This window comes from Crinia signifera, chromosome 5 (genome assembly GCF_055691185.1).
Source record: "Crinia signifera chromosome 5, ASM5569118v1, whole genome shotgun sequence".
NCBI classification, from domain to species: domain Eukaryota; kingdom Metazoa; phylum Chordata; class Amphibia; order Anura; family Myobatrachidae; genus Crinia; species Crinia signifera.
This window is the reverse complement of record NC_139221.1, coordinates 271,481,708-271,506,346: the sequence shown is the minus strand read 5'-3', so window position 1 is coordinate 271,506,346 and position 24,639 is coordinate 271,481,708. Positions and strand designations below refer to the sequence as shown.

At 38.9% G+C, this 24,639-nt stretch overlaps 1 protein-coding gene across 1 annotated transcript; it reads left to right on the top strand.

Annotated features, from left to right (window-relative positions):
* Positions 1-17,832: 17,832 nt before the first annotated feature.
* Positions 17,833-24,110, top strand: EN2 (engrailed homeobox 2). The gene is made up of 2 exons (XM_083189029.1): positions 17,833-18,801; positions 21,643-24,110. The coding sequence occupies exons 1-2, from the start codon at positions 18,312-18,314 to the stop codon at positions 21,957-21,959; spliced, it is 807 nt and encodes a 268-aa protein (XP_083045155.1). The 5' UTR covers positions 17,833-18,311; the 3' UTR covers positions 21,960-24,110.
* The last annotated feature ends 529 nt before the right edge of the window (positions 24,111-24,639 follow it).

The following is a 24,639-nucleotide window of genomic DNA, read 5'->3' as shown; positions in this document are numbered from 1 at the left end:
ACCCCGTCAGGTCTAATAGTGTTAGGATGTACACACCCACATGATACTGGCCACACCCACACATCGCTGGTCACAGTTCCTCCTTTTCTCAGAATAGGCCACCTGACCCATACAGCCTTTAATCCGCCCCTGCTCAGTTTGGCTGTTGTGGCATTTATTGTATGCCCCATACACAAACAGAGAATCAACCAATTTGAAATAAAAGTTTATTTCATTATGACTCAAATATAATAAATAATATAAGAACAGGTTTACTGTAACTGATAGATCCTCAGAAACTGTTGTTCAGTTCCACATAGCATTAAATGATTTAGGAGTTTACGATTTAACGTTTCCTTAGCTAGATTGTTTCAGTACAGGGGACACCCCTTACAAAATCTTCCTTCCTGGTAACATCTGCTTAGATACAGCACATGATTATCTCTTGGTATCCACACAGCATTAAAAAGTTACAAATACCAGATAAAAGACATGTCAACTATTTGCCTAAAGAAAAACGAAACTATTATGCCAATCACGGCCACAAAAGTATTTTGCTCAGTAAATCATTATTTCCTGTGTTTCCTAGCACAATGATACCCCTGCTGGGGGGCTGTGATCTCTTCTGTTCCTCTATGACCTCACCCACATTATATCTACATGTCCCTGAAGCTTATACGCTTTTATGTCTTCTATTTATATTCCCACAATGTCATAATTTAATATAGTAAATAAAGGCACTAAACAAGACACAATACACTAATTTATATGATATGTGACATTGAGTCATACTAGCGTAGAAACAGGCTTGTTTAAAAAGACCTCTCTCTCTCTCTCTCATCAAAAAGAAATGTCAAAATATCACAATAATAGCATATAGAGCCAATGATATAACGGGCAAAAGATAATTGTTACTGATTGTCAGTAAATTTACTAATAGCTGGTAAATCTAATTGCATGACACTGTTTTTTCCCCCCAATATTATATAAAAGATCGCAAAAGTGTCATTTTAAATTTGACAGCAAGAACGATTTTTTCTTTTTAAATAAATATATAACATCATGGCACAAATTAATATTTTTCATTAGTTTTATTAGTATGTATGTTATGTACTGATTACCTTATCGCGTGGTATATATATATATATATATATATATATATATATATATATATATATATATATATATATATATATATATAATTTGTTTACTTCTTTATTTTAAACAAGGGAAAACGCCTTGGGATATCATATCCTTTTCAGTTAACTGTCCAACCTGCCTTTGAAGCATCTGACTTTTCAAAGCTCTGTATGTGAGAAGCAAACCTGGCAGCTTCTGAATGACCCCTGCATTGTACAATAAAGCAGATATTTCAGCGAATCATTGGAGCAGATCCGTGTAGTGATCTCAGCCCCTATGATCTGTGAGCTGGTAAAGAGCAATCGCTGTTCATTCACAAATCCTGCTGAATGCCTGGCCTGCCAGCCACTAGGACTCCCTCGTCCCACAACGCTGCATGAATTGGCTGTGACGCTTCACATGAATATTGCATTAGGTATTTTTTCTCTATGCACTGAAAGTGAGCCAGCCCCCAACATTTCCTCTCCACGCATAAAAACAGCGAATGTATACATTCCGCAATCTGATTGCTTCGAATAAAACGGGAAAAAAAGCTAAATCATACAAATAAAGCCAGTTTGAAATACTTGCTGATAATATTTCAGAACGTTAAAGGGACAATTAAGCAAATAAGCCGAGACCCCTGGCTGTTAGGATTATTTGCATCCTACAGGACACACAGTATGTAAACTCTCTCTGCGCAGATTTCTGTATAATCAGATCAAATTTGATGTAATGTGAGACGTTTTACTATTTTTAAACTAGATGATGACAATTATCAATAATAAAAAATATTGATATACAGGAAAGTAAACACAAAATATAAATTAAGCTGTTTCGCAGATATTTCTGTCTGCTAAATAGAAAGGTTATATCTCACATCCACATAATAATATTGAAAAGTCTCTATTAAAATATTAATCGTAAACTATAATTATATGTATTTGACCTATAAGCCCTGCTTTTTTATTATTAATATTATTGTTGTTGTTATTATTATTATTACTATTTTATTATTAGACACGCGTTCTATTTCACAAACACTTTAAGGATCCTTTGACCCCGAAAAGTTAGGGGGGGGTGTGTGTGTGTGTGTGTGTGTGTGTGTGTGTGTGTGTGTGTGTGTGTGTGTGTGTGTGTGTGTGTGTGTGTGTGTGTGTGTGTGTGTGTGTGTGTGTGTGTGTGTGTGTGTGTGTGTGTGTGTGTGTGTGTGTGTGTGTGTGTGTGTGTGTGTGTGTGTGTGTGTGCGCTTTTAAAAAAAAACCAACGAGATCTTATGTCTACAAATGTCTGTGTATCTTTAGTACAGGAGAAAATATCTAAATACATCACATGCATATGGGTCATGATTTATATGTGTCATCATGATTTATATGTGTATCTCTGCCATCGATGATCATATCATAAATTAATTTCAAGATCTGGTAAAAAAAAAAAAAATGTTTCTATGAATGACTTTTTAATAGACATAAGAAAATGTCATATGCTCTGATCTCAGAGAGGTTAAGAAGGAGGTGGGGGGTGTCTTGGGGTGGATTAACCTTTTGTGATTCAATACAAATTATGCTTCGTGGCAGGAGAGCGATTTTAAGACCACTAGAGACCCCGCTAACAAAAGAAACGGAAATTGATCCTAATTAGAAAAAAATATTATAACAAATATGCAAATGAAATGAATTAGTATTCCACAATTTTGTAGAGGGAGCAATTTATTTTTTCTCTTTAACACATTGGGTAATATTTGGAGAAGGAATGATAGATAGATAGATAGATAGATAGATAGATAGATAGATAGATAGATAGATAGATAGATAGATAGATAGATAGATGCATCATTGCTTTTATTTGTTAGAATTTTTTTCTGACACAATTACACCCAGTTATCCCGATTAGTATCAAACGGATCCTATTATCCTGTATATTAAAAGTCCAGCAGAACCTTATATTGTCATACACAGCCTCAGACTGCAACGTGTCATTGTTTTAAATAACAGACAAATATTCAAATAGACGATCCGGCTGGCAGTTAATTGGTTAAATCCCCCCTCTGCTAGACACCCATATTAATTAGCTAATTAGGTGATATATTTTCTAATCAGACTGGAAGTGAAGAGGTGGAAAGCCAAAGGAATTCAGAGAAATCAATTACATATGTGTGAAGTCTGCGGATAGATCTGATTTCCAATTTGCCTCCCGTGTTAATTCTTTATGGGGTGTAGGAACTGTACTTTGTAGTCACACCAAAATCTGTTTTGTCTGCAAGGATTAGCTTTTTCTGTGCAAGCAAAACACCAGAAGCTAATAGCAGCCATTAGTAAGGTGCAAGCGATAATTCCTTAGGGTCCATTACTCCAGACAGGAGATCCTGACCCCAGCACTTTCTGATCGTCATATCAGACAAGTGCGATTCATATTGTTAGCACAGTCTGTGCTCAGGGTGTACTGCTATCATCTGTAAGCGCATTCTACTGCAAACAGATAACAGAGCCTTATGGTAATACTTGTAATAGAGGGGGCTTTCATTGCTCAAATAATGAGTACATGCACCTCGATATTGCTTTATGGGGTGACCTTGTGGGGGGGGGGGGGGGGGACGATTTCATTTCCCATCCATGTTAAGCATGTTAAAACATTGTCATATGAAGAGGTGACATGAACTGACATCACACACTTAAATGTCATACACACACATGTGTGTATATATTTACACACACACACACACACACACTTACACACACAAACATATAGATACATAAATTATATATGTGTGTGTGTGTGTGTGTGTGTGTGTGTGTGTGTGTGTGTGTGTGTGTGTGTGTGTTGTACATGAGACTATATATGTGTGTGTGTGTGTGTGTGTGTGTGTGTGTGTGTGTGTGTGTGTGTAAGTGTTGTACATGGGACACATATTAATGATGAGTTTAAGTATTTTAATATGACACAACACATATCAGTGAAGCAAATACACGTAAGCTCTGGTAAACGTATAACTGCTTGGACTGTGTCTTCTTAATTGCAATTACATATACATACATCAAGAGCTAAATGTGCATTACAGCAGTGTAACATTGGGTACATGTGTTGTTGTGTTGTCCCTGTATGTAATAAGCTATCCAGAAAAATAGTATATACAAATAAAGAACTAAAACTGCAGCGATATGTTATAAAAAAAGTGAATAAAAGTCTCGAAGCATCTGTTCCCTGTGGGGGGCTCTGTGAAAGACTGAATACATTGGGGAAAAAAATAATGATATAGCATTTATTCAACTGTATATACTTTGTTTAAATCGCACTGTCTCCATATAATATCAAATAAAAGCTATTAGCCCATATTATTGCTATCGAGCGATAGGCGATTTGGTCGCACAGATGTAGGGAGCGTTTGCTCCACCTACCCAGCAGCATCCGGCAGCTACAGTCACACTGTAGCAGCAGGGGCGAAGTTGATATAAGAGGACAGAAACATCGATACTGTAGACAATATATAAAGTGTTCCTATACAAATATTACTATTTAGATGCACCTTTAAAGAGCTCACTGCCATTTACAACAAAAAAGCAATTCATAATTGAAATGCTATTCTTACATCGAAATTTTCCTTTTTATATGATAAAGTATTAACACAATCATTATTTATTATTTATAAAGTCAGTAGTTTACGCTCACTAAGGTATATCGCTGGAGATTATATTAAACAGAGACATTAGAAGCAATAGTAATTGTACTGTAAAATACACACACACACACACACACACACACACATACATACAATCACACTGCACTAGAACTGTACGTGCTTTATAATCGTACAGAAAGGACTAGTTAGCAGACGACAAGCACAAGTTGCCAGTCAGTTGTAATAAACTACTTCCAAGCAGCGCTGCCTATCTGTGCACAGGAAGACAATTGTTGTTTTTATGTTTAGAATTTGGGGAATGTACTGGTAACTTATTTTGGATAAAATTTCAACCTTTCATAGAATTATATAACGTTCCCCCAAATGATATATAATTTCTCAGTGTTTAGGGTAATTATGTATTGTTTGATAAATGCCTGGATAATAAGTGAATTATTGTGTGGTGGAATAATATAGTACAATTTGGAAGGATTATACAATTTTTAGTGAGATTATACAATGTTATCATGAAGTACAGTATGCAAGGTTGAGTGAGATGTTTACAGTGTTTGGGGAAGGGAAACGTGTGTGGATTCATAATAAACAGTACAAAATATATTTTGTAATGTTAATGGTATTTTGCAATGTTTGGTAAAATTACGCAATGTGTGTAGAATCATGATAAAGATGTTTGAATTTTGATAGGTTTGATATGCTGGGTGCACAGAGGGTGAAAAGTAGTAAAAATTATTTTTTGGTAATGTGCGATTTTTAGGTAAAGTCCGAAATCGAACGCTTTCTGAAAATTGCACATGTAGTAAAATGCGATTTGCGGTAAAATTTTGACCTGTCGAAAAAATTGCACATTCAAAATTGCATCCAGATGTTTTCTCATTGAAAACATAAAAATTGCAAATGTAATAGGGTGGTATTTTTAAAATCGCACCCTAAATATGACCATAAATCGCAAAATAAATATACCAGGTCCAGCCTGTGCACGTTCTGTAGATAACAAGTGTTGTAAAATTGTCAAGGTTCCGCAAATGGGGGGGGGGGGTGATAGTGGGGATCCCCCTGTATTCAAGAAACTAGTACTGGGATCTTGGAGCGGTGTCATGGCACAGCTGGGGGACACTTTTTATACAGCTGGGTCCCCCCTAGGGTTCACCCATCCAGGGCTGTCCCCACCACCCCTGGTCCCAGAAGGCCTCCCCCGCATGCTGGGACTTGGAGAACCACAAGTCCCAGCATGTGGTGCATTAAGGGGCCCACTTAGACATGTAGTTCTACCGTAACAACAATGTACAAAAAAAGAGACAGAGACACAAAAAAGTATAACTTTAATACACACACTAACATACATTACACACATACCCTGTCCATGGTCCTCGGACGGAGCGGCTCCATGTCAGGTTAGTCATAGAGATTCCCACTTACCTCCATCATGAGGACTCCACTCAGCCCTGATTGGGGATTTCCATGGAGATGCCTATCAGGGCTCAGCTCAGGCCTAATTAGCTGTAGGAGTTTCCATGGAAATGCTTAGATCCACCAAAACAATCAGCCCCCCACCCACAGTCCAGGGGTGGTAGGGACAGGCCCAGGCTTCAGCCCTGAATGGGTGAAGCCTGGGGAGGCCCTTTTTATAGGGATCTCCACTCCCCCAGGTACCCTGTCCAGCCATGTTAGACATGCTTCGGCCAGAGGACCTTGTATAAAAAGTGTTCCCCAGTAGTGGCATGAAACCGCTGGCTGATAGATCCTGAAGCTGGTTCCAAAATATGGGGGACCCCCAGTCATTTTGTCCCCTGTATTTTTAGAACCAGGACCGGTCCAAGAGCACGGTGCTGGTTTCCTAAGAACGAGGGATACCCACTATTTTCTTTGGGGACCAGGACCGACTCAAGGTACTTATGTATTATCTGGGCTCCCATGTTAAATGCACCCCATTTTTTCATACCCCTACTATCCAACCACGCATGGAGTTGATTTTATATAGTGTGGCGAGCGCAGCGAGCCACCGTGCCCGAAGCGTGGCGAGCGCAGCGAGCCCCGCAAGAGGATGCGGTCTCATAAGAAAAACGGGAGCCCAGATATTACATAAGTACCCAAAAATTTGTATACTCCATTAAACATTCACGGTACTAAATTCACCAGTTATATATAAAGTGATTTCTGATTTTGACTAAAAATCTGCACCCATTTTTGCGAATTTCGGGCAAAAAACTCGACCATTTGACCATTTGTGCGATATGGTGCGATTTTTTTAGCTGTCTAAATATTGGCACCCTATACAGAATGTTGTGTAGAAGTACAGAGTATTGATTGAATGCATAGAATGTTAAGGAGAAATACAGGCTGTTAGGTGGAAGTACAGAATGTTAGGTAGAAGTACAGAATGCTGTGTGAAAATACCATTTGTTGGGTGGAAGTACAGAATGTTGGGTGAGAGCTTAGAACGCTGTTGGAGTACCAGCAGTCAGGAATCCGACATCGGTCTACTGACCGTCAGAATCCCAACTGTCAGAGCCCCATACCACACCCAAGTACAGAATGCTGGTTGGAATTACAGATTGCTAGGTGGAAGTACAGAATGCTTGGTAGCAGTAGAGGTTGTTGGGTGAAAGTACAGAATGTTGGGTAGAAGCATAGATTTTTGGGTGAAAGCACATATTATTGGGTGGATGTACATACTGTTAGGTGGAAGATTGTTGTATGGAAGTACAGACTATTGAGTGGAAGCAGGCAATGACTAGGGAATGTACATCATATTGGGTGAATGTACATAACGTTGTGTGAAAGTGCAGATTGTTGGGTGAACATATAGATGGTTGGATGAACATATAGATTATATGGAATATGGAAGTATACAGGTATACAGTGTGTGGAAGTATACAGGTATACAGTGTGTGGAAGTAACAATGTTAAATGGAAATAAACAATATTGGATGGAAGTATAGAAAATTGGATCAGTGTATAAAATGTAGGGGGGGCACAGTATGGTAGAATGGTGGATGAAAGTGTAGAGTGTTGGATTAAATGTAGAAAGTTGGGTGAATTTACATAATGCTGGGTGAACGTACAGAATGTTGGGTGAATGAATGAAAGTAAAGTTGGGTAATTGCACAGAATGTTGGGTAATTGTACTGAATATTAGGTAATTGTACAGAATGTTGGGTAATATTACAGAATTCTGGGCTAATGTACAGAATGTTGGGTGAATGAATGAAAGTAAAGATGGGTAATTGCACAGAATGTTGGGTAATTGCACAGAATGTTGGGTAATTGCACAGAATGTTGGGTAATTGTACTGAATATTAGGTAATTGTACAGAATGTTGGGTAATATTACAGAATTCTGGGCTAATGTACAGAATGTTGGGTGGAAGTACGGTGTTGGGTAAGATACAGAAAGTTTGGTTGGGGGAATAGAAGGGTGAGTGGAAGTATACAATTTTGGGTGGAAATACACAATATTGAGTTAAAGTTATAGAATATTCGGCGAATGTACAGAAAGTTGGTTTAAAGAAAAGGTACTTGTGTAGTTTCAATAATGTTGTGTGAGAATGTTTTATGAATTTATACAATATTTGATGAAAGTATATAATACAGACATGAAAGATTCCTGCAATAAGGGAAGTCTTGGAGAGTGATAAGAGGATAGAGATAAACTACCAACCAATCAGATGTGTCATCTTTCAAATACAGCCTTTAACATGGCAGGTAGGAGCAATAGTTCGTACTTGATCTCCACTTTCCACTTCCTAAGGCTTAGTACATCCCCCCCCCCCCCCCCCCCCACACACACACACATTTTGATATAGATAACTAAAAATGTAACCTATAGCACGAAGGAAGGAGTTTATAGAAGCCAATAAGAAATCTGATCTACTTTATGTTTACTAATGAAATACAGAAGTAACCACATAAAAATAAAGACTAGATAGATAGATAGATAGATAGATAGATAGATAGATAGATAGATAGATAGATAGATAGATAGATAGATAGATAGATAATTGCTAAATTGTGTTCATTCTTCTGTATCTATATAATTAACAACACTGAAATGTTATCTGTCATGACACTGGTCTACCATTGGGGACATTTTTGGAGCTCAATATCTTTAATAAGTGTAATTATTATATTATTTAAGTCAGGACACGAAGTACTTGGAAATGATGTTCAGGAGACAGAATCGCTTTTCCGGCATACATACTGTCGCTCTCCGCCTATTATGCGTCCTACTAAATCCCGTACTAACGGCAAGGCGACATTAGACACACACACACACACACACACACACACACACGCATACGCATTGGTCAGTTTCCCATCCTACATTGGCTGACCTCTCATACTGACTTGTTAATGCGATGAGAGGCAAATACACGCAGACTCTATAGGGTCGCCGTGTTAGCACAGTATGCACAGTGCACTTAGCATTGCTTGTTGTTACTACAACACATCATCTGCCTGACAATTAAGTGCACGACTTTTATTTGCTTGCTATTGTTTAATGAGTTGTGTACAATTTAGACACTATTGGGATCTTTAGTTTTGCCGTATATACAGTATCAAGTCTTGCATATTAAAAATATTATAAATTAGTATAGTTGGGAGGTTTTCTATATTCCCTATTAGTTTTGCCAAGTACAGTTAGTAGAATTGTATACGCTATGACAACTATATATATATATATATATATATATATATATATATATATATATATATATATATATATATATATATATATACTCTCTCCTATGAAATAAGTGCACGTATACTCAGAGTGATACATGACAGCAGCAGCGTGTTTGTTTGCCAGCCACCGCTAAAGTGTGTGTATATACCCTAAATAGTTATATATATATATAACTATTTAGGCTTATTTCTATGAGTAAGTTTTTGTATAGGCTTCACTGGAAACACAAATGTATTTGCAGTATTTACGGTACAACTAATCCGTATATTCATAAACCCTAATTTTACATACTACTTATTGGGATGGAAATAAAGGTAAATAAATACATAGAATAAATACGTTGTTGTTTCATATACATAATAGGTTATTGTTCTAGTAGGTGTGACATATGCTGGACTGATATTGCTAAATAAATACAATGCTCGAATTATAAGAATTTGTGTGTGCCGACCTTAAATGTATTAGTGCATTTAGTTTATTATCACGTATAGACAAAACTACTATTTTACTTCTCATTTATTTACCAATACTATACTACAGACAGATGTATGAATCAGTAGCAGCAGTAGTAGCACTAGTTGTAGTAGCAGTTTACGGAGCAGTAGCAGCAGTAGTAGCACTAGTTGTAGTAGCAGTTTACGGAGCAGTAGCAGCAGAAGCAACAGCAGCAGTAGTAATATATTAATTACAGTGGTAGTAGTAGTAGCAGGAGCAGCAGCAATAGTAGCAGTAGTAATATATTAATTACACTGGTAGTAGCAGGAGCAGCAGCAATAGCAGTAGTAGTAGCAGTAGTAATATATTAATTACAATGGTAGTAGCAGGAGCAGCAGCAATAGCTGTAGTAGGAGCAGTAGGAGCAGCATCAGTTCTAGTAATGGTGGTGGTGGTAGTAGTAGTAGCAGTAATAGCAAGAGGAGCAGGAGGAGGTACAATAGTAGTATCAATAGTAGCAACAATAGTAGTAGCAGAAGCAGCAGTACTAGTAGTAATAGTAGTAGTAGCAGCAACAGTAATAGTAGTAGTAGTAATATAAATAGTTGTAGTAGTAGTAGTAGCAGCAGCAACAGTAGTAGTAGTAGTATTAGTAGTAGCAGTAGTAGCAGCAGCAGCAGCAATAATAGTAGAAGTAGTAGTAGTAATATCAATAGTAGTAGAAGTAATAGTAGTAGTAATAGTAATATCAGTAGCAGCAGCAATAGCTGTAGTAGAAGTTGGAGCAGCAGTAGTAGCAGTAGTAGAGGTAGCAGTAGCAGCAGCAATAATAGAAGAAGTAATAATATCAATAGTAGTAGTAGTAATAGTAATATCAGTAGCAGCAGCAATAGCTGTAGTAGAAGTAGAAGTAGGAGCAGCAGCAGCAGTAGTAGTAGTAGTAGTAGTAGTAGTAGTAGTAGTAGTGTACTAGTAGTAGTAGTAGTAGTAGTAGTGTAATAGTAGTAGTAGTAGAAGCAGCAGCAATAGTAATAGTAGCAGTAGCAGTAGTAGCAGCAGCAATAATAGTAGAAGTAGTAATATAAATAATAGTAGTGTAATAGTAGTAGTAGTAGTGTAGTAGTAGTGTAATAGTAGTAGTAGTAGTAGAAGCAGCAGCAGCAATAGTACTAGTAGCAGTAGTAGCAGCAGCAGCAATAATATTAGAAGTAGTAGTAGTAATATAAATAATAGTAGTGTAATAGTAGTGGTGGTGGTAGTAGTAGTAGTAGTGTAATAGTAGTAGTAGTAGTAGTAGTAGCAGAAGCAGTAGCAGCAATAGTACTAGTAGCAGTAGTAGCAGCAGCAATAATAGTAGTAGAAGTAGTAGTAGTAATATAAATAATAGTAGTGTAATAGTAGTAGTAGTAGTTGTAGTTGTAGTAGTAGTAGTAGTAGTAGTAGTAGCAGCAGCAATAGCAGTAGTAGTAGGAGGAGGAGCAGTAGTAGTATCAGTAGTAGCAGCAGCAATAGCTGTAGTAATAGGAGTAGGAGTAATAGTAATATCAGTAGCAGCAGCAGCAATAGTAGCAGTAATAGGAGTAGGAGTAGCAGTAATATCAGTAGCAGCAATAGTAGCAGTAATAGGAGTAGGAGTAGCAGTAATATCAGTAGCAGCAGCAATAGTAGCAGTTGTAGTAGTCAAGAACAAAAGATCAGTGTCCTATTATTAAATATATTATACCAGACAATTATTGTTTATTGTGATGCGTTTTTCTTACTTATTCACACTCCGCATTGCATCATGTTGGTGATCTGATATTGCTAATACTGATACATTTATTGGCAGTGTTATATTAAAACATTGAAACTCCCTATGTGGGGGATTAAAAAATAGTAATCATTACAAATATAAATGGTTTATTCCCGCAAAGAAGGGGTTAAGTCATGTAGTAGAGAGAACATATTCGCTGTTGATAACTGGGAGGCAGCATGGCAAATATATCTACTGTTAGGTTGTGACCTTGTTTTGAAAATATAGTTAGCTATGGGAAAGCCACCATGGAGATCAAACTGTGCTTCTTTCAGTCACCAGAGAGAGATGTCTTCCCACCTCCCCCAGCCCCAAACCCACAGAGGCATCCTATTACTCCAGCTGTCAGGACTGCGGATAGCCCCTAATTACTTGCGTTCACTGTTAAGTCAGATATAACATCCTCATCTGTGCACCCTACAACCCTGCTGCCTGTGTATGCTCCTGCTGGATCTGTCTGTCCTTGTCCCTTTAGGGTTACAGCAGCCAACCTGGACGCCTGTTTCCTCTAGTCACAGGCTTTTCCCATGAATGCCTCTTGCATTGCTAATAAGATGCAGACAGGAATAGAGAGCTGGGGGCTCATGTGTACTAACAAAGAGAGCAGCAAGGTGCCTGTGACCTTCATCCACTTTGCTCCCCAGGAAATCAGAGGCCTGCCCCGAACATGCCTAGACAGTGGTAGAGAATGTGATTTGGACACCATAGTACCAGGTTCCTATCACATGTTCATGATATATTACTGTATAGGTCCAGCCTAGAGTCCATTCTACTCCTATGGCCTGAGGATGGAGTTGGTGGATGGCTCACCTGATTCTACTGTGAGTGGGATGCACAAGCATATTACACATGGAATGTCAGGTGTCTATCTATCTATCTATCTATCTATCTATCTATCTATCTATCTATCTATCTATCGATCTGTCTGTCTCTCTACATCTATGTATCATGAATCTTAGCAATTGATTTGAATCTATAATGCTGATGAGATCTCAGGCGAAAGCAACAAGGGCGGATCCCAACTTTAGAACCTATATCTCACCATTGAGAGCCACCTATTTACGATCTTGATGGCTCCTCCCCTGATAAGCCCAGTTGTAAATTACATGCTGGGTAACATCATTTCATATACATTCCAATTGAATCACGATTTTACAGACATTGGTTCATGTCTTCCCCATTCTATTGTGGTGAACGTCGGAAAAACAGGGGGGCAGTGAATATGTGCAAAACTTCTTTCAGGGCACTGTATACTTATTAGGGGCAATGTACTAAAGCCTCTAGAAATGATACGATGTGATGTCACCAATAGCAACCAATCAGATTTTGCGTGTACGTTTTGTTTGCCACTGCACTTGACAATTCAGTTCATTCAGTTAAATGTCAGTGCAGGGAATTTTCTTTTTTCTTCTTATTTTACTCAGTGAATATATTTTATTAAGTATAAAATATTGTCATGTCTTCTCAATAACATCAAACTTTGCAACATTGTTTCACCTGCTAGTAATTAATATCCTATTATTCCAAGAATGATAATTATGCAGTTTGCACAGACCGAAAAGTTGTTTCAGATGATGTTGATTGTAATGATGGTGGCGGTGGTGATGATGGTGATGATGATGATGGTGGTGGCGATGATGCTGGTGATGGTGATAGATAAAATCTTAGACCAGAACTAGCAAACAATATGGAGTTAATTTGTTTGCAAATTGAAAGTTTAAGAATATCCAGTGATATAAGGTTATGCATACAGTAATATAAGTCCATGCATACAGTGATATAAGCCCATGCATACAGTGATATAAGCCCATGCATACAGTGATATAAACCCATGCATACAGTGATATAAGCCCATGCATACAGTGATATAAACCCATGCATACAGTGACATAATACCATGCATACAGTGATATAAGGCCATGCATACAGGTATATAGGCCCATGCATACAGTGATATAAGCCCATGCATACAGTGATATAAACCCATGCATACAGTGATATAATCCCATGCATACAGTGATATAATCCCATGCATACAGTGATATAAACCCATGCACACAGTGATATAAGGCCATGCACACAGTGATATAAGGCCATGCATACAGTGATATAAACCCATGCATACAGTGATATAAGCCCATGCATACAGTGATATAACACCATGCATACAGTTATATAAGACCATGCATACAGTGATATAAGCCCATGCATACAGTTATATAATTATATAAGGCCATGCATACAGAGATATAAACCCATGCATACAGTGATATAAGCCCATGCATGCAGTGATATAAGCCCATGCATACAGTGATATAAGGCCATGCATACAGTGATATAAACCCATGCATGCAGTGATATAAGCCCATGCATACAGTTATATAAGGCCATGCATAGTGATATAAGGCCATGCATACAGTGATATAAGCCCATGCATATAGTGATATAAGACCATGCATACAGTGATATAAACCCATGCATACAGTTATATAATTATATAAGGCCATGCGTACAGTGATATAAACCCATACATGCAGTGATATAAGCCCATGCATGCAGTGATATAAGCCCATGCATGCAGTGATATAAGCCCATGCATACAGTGATATAAGGCCATGCATACAGTGATATAAACCCATGCATACAGTGATATAAGGCCATGCATACAGTGATATAAGGCCATGCATACAGTGATATAAGACCATGCATACAGTGATATAAACCCATGCATACAGTTATATAATTATATAAGGCCATGCATACAGTGATATAAGCCCATGCATGCAGTGATATAAGCCCATGCATGCAGTGATATAAGCCCATGCATGCAGTGATATAAGCCCATGCATACAGTGATATAAGGCCATGCATACAGTGATATAAACCCATGCATACAGTGATATAAGCCCATGCATACAGTGATATAAGGCCATGCATACAGTGATATAAGACCATGCATACAGTGATATAAACCCATCCATACAGTTATATAATTATATAAGGCTATGCATACAGTGATATAAGCCCATGCATGCAGTGATATAAGCCCATGCATGCCGTGATATAAGCCCATGCATACAGTGATATAAAACCATGCATGCAGTGTTATAAGCCCATGCATACAGTGATATAAACCCATACATACAGTGATATAAACCCATGCATACAGTGATATAAGGCCATGCATACAGTGATATAAACCCATGCATACAGTGATATAAGCCCATGCATGCAGTGACATAAGCCCATGCAAGGAGAGATATAAGCCCATGCATACAGTGATATAAGGCCATGCATACAGTGATATAAGACCATGCATACAGTGATATAAACCCATGCATACAGTGATATAAGCCCATGCATGCAGTGATATAAGCCCATGCATGCAGTGATATAAGCTCATGCATACATTGATATAAGCCCATGCATGCAGTGATATAAGCCCATGCATACAGTGATATAAGCCCATGCATACAGTGATATAAACCCATGCATACAGTGATACAAACCCATGCATACAGTGATATAAGGCCATGCATACAGTGATATAAGCCCATGCATACAGTGATATAAGCCCATGCATACAGTGATATAAAGCCCATGCATACAGTTATATAATTATATAAGGCCATGCATATTGGTGTAATGGTTTACCCTAGCCCTAGATTCAGTACCTGTAACTGGTTCTCAGTGGTGCCCAGTGGCTAGAATTACCAGAATTATATCTGCCTCTGACAGACAGATCTGTAGTCTCACCACATCTATAAATTTATGGTTGGCCCGTTGTTGTATATTTGCTGTGGTGTTCAATATTTTTCAATAATCCAAAGCTTTTTGTACATCTTATTCATACGTTTAGCCTATCAATGCTGTGGCTATTATCATATATCAATGGAAATATTACTAAGTGCAAATGTTGGCATTCAGTGAGCACTGGGGACCTTTATAATACATAATGTAGTTTGTGGGGAACAGATTCAGAGAATCAGATTCAGAGCAGATATTGCATAGAAAACCAAATTCACAAATGCGAGATACTGTAGAGGCAATGACATCACTGCATGGGATTACACACATTATACCAGATTGCCTAAATGACCAGCCATCAGCTCCCACCATTGCATTTGAGTGGTTCATATTTTATTTTGCCACAGGTTATTATTGGTTATTGGGACCCACTCTCCAGGAATCTGGTTCTAGAAGGCATCATTGTAAAATGCATGATCTGGATTTCTCTAACTGAGGGTTCTCTACAAAGCATAAAGTATAGGTGTGTGTTGGGGGGGGGGGGGGTTGTGTACAATAGTGGAAATGCATATATTCTATACTGCTGTTCTCTGCTCCATTACATCTGCACTACACATCCCAGCCCCTGTATGATTGCATGGCTCTGTATGCGGAATGGGTGCTGGGGTGTGTTTCTTGTGGACCTTGCATGGAGTTTGGTGTTTGGCTCTGGCTGAGTCATGTGCTCATCTCACAACACAACTCTTCTTCCAGTCACTGACCTTTTCTGACTTTCACAAACCCGAGATCGTTCAAGCAAACATCCAAATACCAGATTATTGTTTTATTCATAATCACTAAGTTATTTGGCTGAGGAGATTGCAGAGTGTAACCCTGTCAGTGCCAGTCACGCTCTACTGGGGACAAATCTCTCTTTTTTACTTCTAAACCTCAGTGTATTTTGCATTTCTCTTAAATACAATGGATTCATAGAATATAACCAGATAAGGTGGGGTTCTAACATATCATATAACTGCTCCATTATTGGCATCATGGACAAGCCCAGGCATTCAACTGTACTTATGGTATATCAGCAATGTGAGTAGATAGATAGATAGATAGATAGATAGATAGATAGATAGATAGATAATTGTGGCATAGAATGATGACTCATTGCAGCAGTGATATGGAATCAGGGATGTTCCCAGTGCTGCCTGATATAATTCTCTTTGTAGAATTATCTTATGGAACATATTTTATTCCTATTGAACAGGATAACTGGGTTTGTTTGTGTGTCAGACAACAAATAGATCCCAAATATCGTGCAGTAAATTCTTCTATAACCAAAGATGTCAAGTCGTTTTGGTGAGGGATGATGTGGTACTCCACACTGCAAAAGCTTTATAGTGTAACACACACACATTTATATATACTATATACAGACCAGACTGTACGGTATAACATACATACACCCTATAACACACCACACCAGAAAGTACAGTATCACTACAGTGACAGTACACACATACACACCATAGATGCACATACACAGACTATACAGTATAATACACATCTCACTATAACCCACAATACAGTGACAGTACATTTTAACACACATACACACTATATAACACACTATAGACAAACTATACAGTATATCACACATCTCACTATAACCCAGTAACAGTACATTTTAACACACATGCACTGCATAGATGCACATACAGACTATAACACACCATACATAGACTATACAGTATAACACACATACACGCTATAACACACTACACCAGAATGTGCAGTATAGCACACATACACAGCATATACACCATAACACACTACATAGTATAACACACTACAGCCCAATGTAAGCCACTATAGACTGACAGTATTACACACATACACACCATAGACACACATACACATACATACACACCATAGACACACATACACACCATAGACATACATACATACATACATACACACATACACACATACACACCATAGACACACATACACACCATAGACACACATAAACATACATACACACCATAGACATACATACATACATATACACCATAGACACACATACACACCATAGACACACATACACACATACATACACACATACACAAATACACACCATAGACACACATACACACCATAGACACACACACACACACATGATCCACCCTTCCACCAGCAGCAATCTCAGCAGTCGCGTCCTAGGTTTTAAAGCTGAGAACGGGAATAGGAATGGGGGAGGAGGGATGGTTGGGAGATATGGGGGGGGGGGGGTGCAGGGGGTGTAAGGGGAGGGGAATTCTGTCTGTCAATTTACTACTGAGCACCAGCATCACGTGACTCAGGAGGAGCGACCCCATTGGCTGCAGGCACGTGTCCAGGATCCCGGGCTCCCACGTCACTCGTGGGGGCTCTATTAAAAATAAGAACAAAAATCCAGAGTGAAAGTATTTCAGGTCCAGTGAGTGCTCCTTTATTTACCCTGAGTAAGGAGCCTATGCCAGGAGCACTTGGGATTTAATTGCAGGACATAAGGACAGCTGTGCCTGGTGCATCCTCAGCCTGCCCCTGCTTCTTCCCTGTGCAGCGTGCATTGTGTCCTCTGTATATGATTATATATATATGCTGCGCAGGTGTGAGGCATGCATGCTGCCCGGGCACTGCCCCGCTGCTGCTGGCTGCACTGAGGGATTACCTGCTGCCACCACTGCCCGGCCCTGGAAGGAAGGAGCATGAGCCCGTCACTGGGAAGAGGGTGCTGCTTGGCTTTGCAGAACTGAGCCAGTGACATCCAGAGACAGCCGCTGCTCCGGGGCGCCCCCCACTCACACAGGGGGCATCTGAATGTGCAGGTGACCGGGGCGAGGAGGCAGCAGTCAGGGGCTCAGCCACACGCCGCTCCGTGGACTATACAGCATGGAAGAGAATGACCAGAACCACAGGGACGCGGAGCAGCAGCAGCCAGAGTCAGGGGATGAGTCCAACCGGGGGATCCTGCCCCTGCTCCAGGCTCCGGGGAACCACCAGCCCCACCACCGGATCACCAACTTCTTCATCGATAACATCCTGCGGCCGGAGTTCGGGCGGAGGAAGGAAGGCGCCCCCCAGCAGGATGAGGTCTTCCCGGGCAGCAGGGGCACGGTGGCTCGCTCTGGGGCAGAGCCCGGGCATCACAGAGGTAGTGCCACGGAGGGAGAAGGGGGATCCAAAGCAATCACTGTCACGGGAGATAAGAAAAGTGAGGTGGGCATAGAAGGACCCCTGAAACCCAGAGGCATGAGTGGAGGAGACCAGTCCCTGAGTTCAGACTCTGATAGTTCACAAGCCAGCTCCACCAATAACCAGCAGCCCATGCTATGGCCAGCCTGGGTCTACTGCACCAGGTACTCAGATAGACCATCATCAGGTAAGACCTGCAGTGTCCAGTGACAGTACATATACTTCGTTGTCCATCAACAGAAAAAAATAAATTAAATACATTTTATAAAATAAAAACTTTCCCAGAGGAGAATCCAGTGATGCCCCTGTAACCGCCGCTGGTAGAACATATAACAGCTATAGATATAGTCTCTCCCTCCCTTCTTATAGGGAATGTGGCTGTATGGACGAGACATGCACCGGCGGAAACTGGAAATTGCTGAAATCTTATTCCAGGTCCTGATACCCCATTAGCCACAGTCCTGCCTCTCACTGGCAATTACACGCAGAAAAGGCTTTTGCATTTTAACTAAACATAATTTGGGCTTAATTTGTTCTATGTAATTGGTTTATTCTACAGTATATATATATATATATATATCATCTTTGACTCATAATAAATAGGTTTTCTAGATTATAATTTTTGTATTGGTTACATAAAGTGTATGTGTGTGTGTATATATATATATATATATATATATATATATACATACACACACACACTAACTACACACAGACACACGCATACATACATACATACATACATACATACATACATACATACATACATACATACATACAAATTGTTATGGTCATATTTGATACCCATTGTTCTCCTTCTGCTTGCCGGTGTTTATATCCTACGATAGAGCGGTGGTACAGGCCACTATTATTTCCCAGTATTCTAGGTGTACTTATTCCCTCGCGTTGTTTATACGCATTATTGCCACTGTTTATAAATTCTATCAATTTCATTATTTTGTATGAATTACAAAGTGTTGCAAATATGTTTACTGCTGATATTTAGCGGACTCAAATACGCACCCCCTAATCTACATTTCCATATGAGCATGGCACATGAATTGTGTGCATGGAGAATAAACACCGTACAGTATTATATATCTATCGAGAAAACAATAATGCTATATTGTAGCCATAACATTGTCATTTGATTTATTCATGGTAAGAAAAAAAAATTAGACTCCTATATAGTGTCCCCTCTCTTTCCTTACAATGGAATGGTCTAGTAGTAGAATTATTTATGACTTGGGAATTTCCGTATACATAATATGTATATGTCATTTCAAAGGCAGTGGCTTTTAATTTGTGTATGCCACACTAGCACATGCTTATTTTAGCACATTTCAGGAGCTCTTCCTTGCAACACCGCTATGTGTGATAGTGTGTGTGTGTATATAAATATATACATATATATATATACACACACACACACACACCATGGAAAATATATTTAAGTAAAAACACACCTCATCTCAGAAATACATCGATGGTTAATTACAAATATCGCTGTGTGTTGATGATAACAGGGCCCTGCAGAATGTATAGCAGGCAGGCAGGATTGCCTCTACCATACATTGCTAGAGAGTGGATTAGAATTATCCCAATGAAGTGCCGGCTCTGAGCCCACGTGTCCCTGCTCTGATCTGTGGGTGAGGGAGGCTGTGAATTGATGGCAGCTTGTAGTAAAAACACGTGTATGGCTGTGCGTAAAAATACAGGATGGAGGGAGTGCGCAATCCGGAGCGCATTGCTGAGCGCACAGAAGCCTGGCAGGTGTAGCAGACAGCATGTGCCATTGTCAGGGGCATATAGTGCACATAGGCAGCCGCAACAAGGGCAAGAGAGAGAGGGGGGTGGTAGAAGGGAGGGAGGATCCTGGGGTCCTGGAGATGAAAGGGAAATAAGGATGGGAAAATGGTGGTGAGAAAATCAGGACGCTGGATAGAGGGATACTGTATAATATAAGGGAATATCTCAGGGCATTGGTAGGATAGAGGCACACTGCAACACACTGGGTGATGGCAGGGTGAGCATTGTGGCTGCAGGCACAGAGGATGGGCATGAGAACGGACAGAGGGATGCAGAGGGGTAGGAGATAGATTGAGAGCGATGTTCTTGGCATTGATTTGAGTCCCAAGCGACCATTGCAAGACAGCAGCATCCCCCTATCTGCGCCCACTTTCTTACATGATAAAACAAATCTTACACTGCCCCCCATCTACACGGAGAATTGTACATTAGAAACAGAGGGGGAGAAACCCAAATAATACAACCGATAGGAAAAAATGACCTGCAGATTATGGAAAGCACCCCCCACCCCTTCCCTCCCCCTTCTCAATACACCCCCGTGAATTTTATATCGTGTTTCATTATTAAAGAGATACGGTGGGCAACTTGAAGCAAATAATTACCTTGACTGAATGACTAATGTATGTGTGCTGTTAATATTTCAAGTGCAGAGACAGTAAAGTGGGGAGAATGGAGAGGGGGTGGCGAGGGGGCTTCCTTGTGCCCACTGTGTGTCTATTTTTGCCCCAACATAAAGGCTGGAAACCCATCAATGAGATGTGGGGCTGTGAGTCTAATCATAGGAAAGTGGTCCTGTGTACCAGTCAGGCACTATATTCAAACCTGGGTTCATGGAAATGATGGTGTGAGATCATTTACAATGTATGTTAATACTGGGGAAATTGTTGTGTATTAGCTGCAGTTAAACCAGTAGCTGTAATATTAAGTTTATGACAATTAGTCCTTATATGTGTGATCAGAACAGTGACACAGCCATATAAAAATTGAAGACACTACAGGATCAACAGTCAGAAATTCTGGATAGATAGATAGATAGATAGATAGATAGATAGATAGATAGATAGATAGATAGATAGATAGATAGATAGATAGATAGATTTGTGATAGTTTTTTGGGGGTCTATTTATTTTCTATGGATGGGCAGCTGTGATGTGAGTGTACTAGAGCAGTCCCACTGTACAGGTAGGCAGACTATAAACGCTTTTATCGTCTTGTCCAGGTCCCAGATCCCGTAAACCAAAGAAGAAAACAGTCAGTAAAGAAGACAAGAGGCCCAGGACAGCTTTCACCGCGGAGCAGCTCCAGAGACTGAAAGCTGAATTTCAAACTAACAGGTATTTGACCGAACAGAGAAGACAAAGTTTGGCTCAGGAACTGAATCTTAACGAGTCTCAGATTAAAATCTGGTTTCAGAATAAACGAGCTAAAATTAAAAAAGCGACAGGGGGGAAAAACTCCCTGGCACTTCACTTGATGGCACAAGGACTATACAACCACTCCACCACTTCCAAGGACAGCAAATCAGACAGTGAATAATAAAAAGCGGTGGAGTGATGCAAAAGTCTTACAATGCAATAATTAAAATTAAAAAAGAAAAAATACACGAATTTATTTCAGTGCAAGAATGACCAGGGCCAGTGTACAAACAAAATACCAGCATTCTGCTTCAAAGTGTTATTGGGATAAATCCGCAATATTCAATGTAAATATAATTTACAGGCAAAAAGGAAACAAAAAACTAAAAAAACAAAAATCCAAAATATCCGATCCTGAACTATTTTTTTTTCTTTTTTTTTTTCTTTTTTGTTTTAATGGAACAGATTTCTCTATCGTTACCGATTATTTTCTGCTTAGGCGATTATTTTATACTAAGCGATGTTCTGGGTGTTGGACGTTCAGACAGTGAAGACATGGAAGAGTTCTGCTATAAGTCCAAAGAATTTAACTGCTGCATTTTTTCGCACTACTGTGAATTTAATAAATAGCTAATATTTGTCCTATGTTTTATATTATAATTTTTTGTGTTCTCTCAAAATAAAAAAAAGCAGGAACCATGTTTTATTGCATTGTATTGGAACATGTACTTTTTCTTCAGAAAACAAAGGATGTTTAATAGTTGTGTAAAGAGTTGCAGATATGATTTATTTATACATGGAGGGTTGATATATAGTTTTGCACTTAGTTTTTTTTTTGATTGTTTGTTTGTTTTTTAATTTTTATTTGTCCAGGAGAGGAGAGGAGGGGGTTTTCAGCATCAGTGCCAAGGGTAGGATGGAGGAGTGTCAGTAAACAACTTGAGATATCTGCTATGAATATCATTGTTCCTCTGTTGCAATACTAGGATGCTTCGTACGACAACATGACATCCAATCAGGGTGCAGATGCTGGTTTCTCCCTGCAGCATTCAAGCTTAACGTCCCGCCCCCTTATTACCAAGTCACTTCCCCAATACCCTTCCCTACCCATGCCATACAGCACTGGTGCAGTCTTATGTCATAGGCGCAAACCGGTGACTAGCGTAGAATAAAACAGCTTTGTACTGAATGTTGACATTCTTTTCTCCATTGCAATATATACACAGCATACAAGAGTAGTATCTGAATGTTATTTGTGGCTATTTTTGTAACCCTGACACCAGATATGAAATAAGTATACCCCAGCATATACACTACATATTGTCACACGTGATATTGTTCTCCCATATTGCCTACAAAGGGAGGGGATAAACCTTTGGGGGTATGGAAGGGGGGGGGGGGGGGGTTGTCAAAGTTTTTGAAGACAAATGCTAAACATATACTGCAATTAAATAAATATGTACTGCAACTGTACATAGCAAGTGTTATACATTGCAGATAATGCTCTGAACATGAGAATTATGTATGATGTACGATCTACTAATAGTTTCTGCTTGCCACCAGTTGCAGATATGCGGCAGATTTAGCAATCAAAGTGCTATATACTGTTGTAGAAGTTTCCCCGGATTTGACAAGGGGGGGGGGGGGGGGGTGAATGGGAGGAGGTCCTTAATGCAAGATATAAGATAATTCCTATATCATAATTTCAAAATGATGAATCATAAGTACCTATTATTTTCTTTATTATTAGCTTCTTATTGGTCAGAATCAACCACGGCTACAATGTAAATACAATATGTCGCAATCAGTGTGTGTCCTGCACAGCTTCTCCTTATTTTTACAATGTATTACAGTGTAAATAAAATGTCTGACCTTTTGATGAAACTTTTCTGCTAGAGATTTTTTTCCTCTCACTGCCATTACAAGTTGGGTTACAATTGTAGCATATTACACGAAACTATTCCATGTGCTCGTAAAAGACAAATTCAGGATTGGTCACCTCTAGCGGGATGAATGTTTCAATATGCCTTAAAATCCCCTCTTTCTATGATATGCGCATAGATCAGATCTGCGTCATATACTGTAGTACTGTCTACTTTAATGATATCCCGTGTGGGGTGTTGTAGCTTTTGTTCTGCTAGTAGGGTTTAGGGGTCGTATACAAAGTATTATCCCCAGAACTCAACTTCGGGTGTCAGTTCCTAAGTTCTAGTATTTATAAACTTTCGGTATCCCTGTTATTGAGATGAGCTGGCGTTTGTAAAGATATCTCTCTATTGTGTCTGTTCAATCCTCCAAATGCATCAAATAAACCATTTTATTATGTCCACAACGTGTTGTATGATATGTTGTATATTGGTTACAAGAAAAAGAAATGGCAAAACCAACAAACATTTATTTTTGGTTTTTATTATTATTATTATTATTATTATTATTATTATTATTATTATTATTATTATTATTATTATCTATATTGTTGTTGTTATTATTATTATTATTATCTATATTGTTGTTATTATTATTATTATTATTATTACTACTACTACTACTATTATTATTATTATTACAGTATGTAGTAGTAGATGATAATAATAATAATAATAATAATACATTTAAATAAAAAAACTTTTAAAAAAAATCTAAATTGAGGTTTACATCTAAAACGTGTTATCTGCTAGTAATGGTTTAATGCAGTGACAGAAAATATAGGTGATAGTAAATATAAAATATCCAAATCCTGAGATCCCATTTCAATGAAGGCTACGTGTTAACTATCCAGTTAAATTGCACAATCCCCATCTACAGACTGATCCTGCTCCTAATGTGCATCCACATCTTCTCAAGTGTAAAATATATGACCA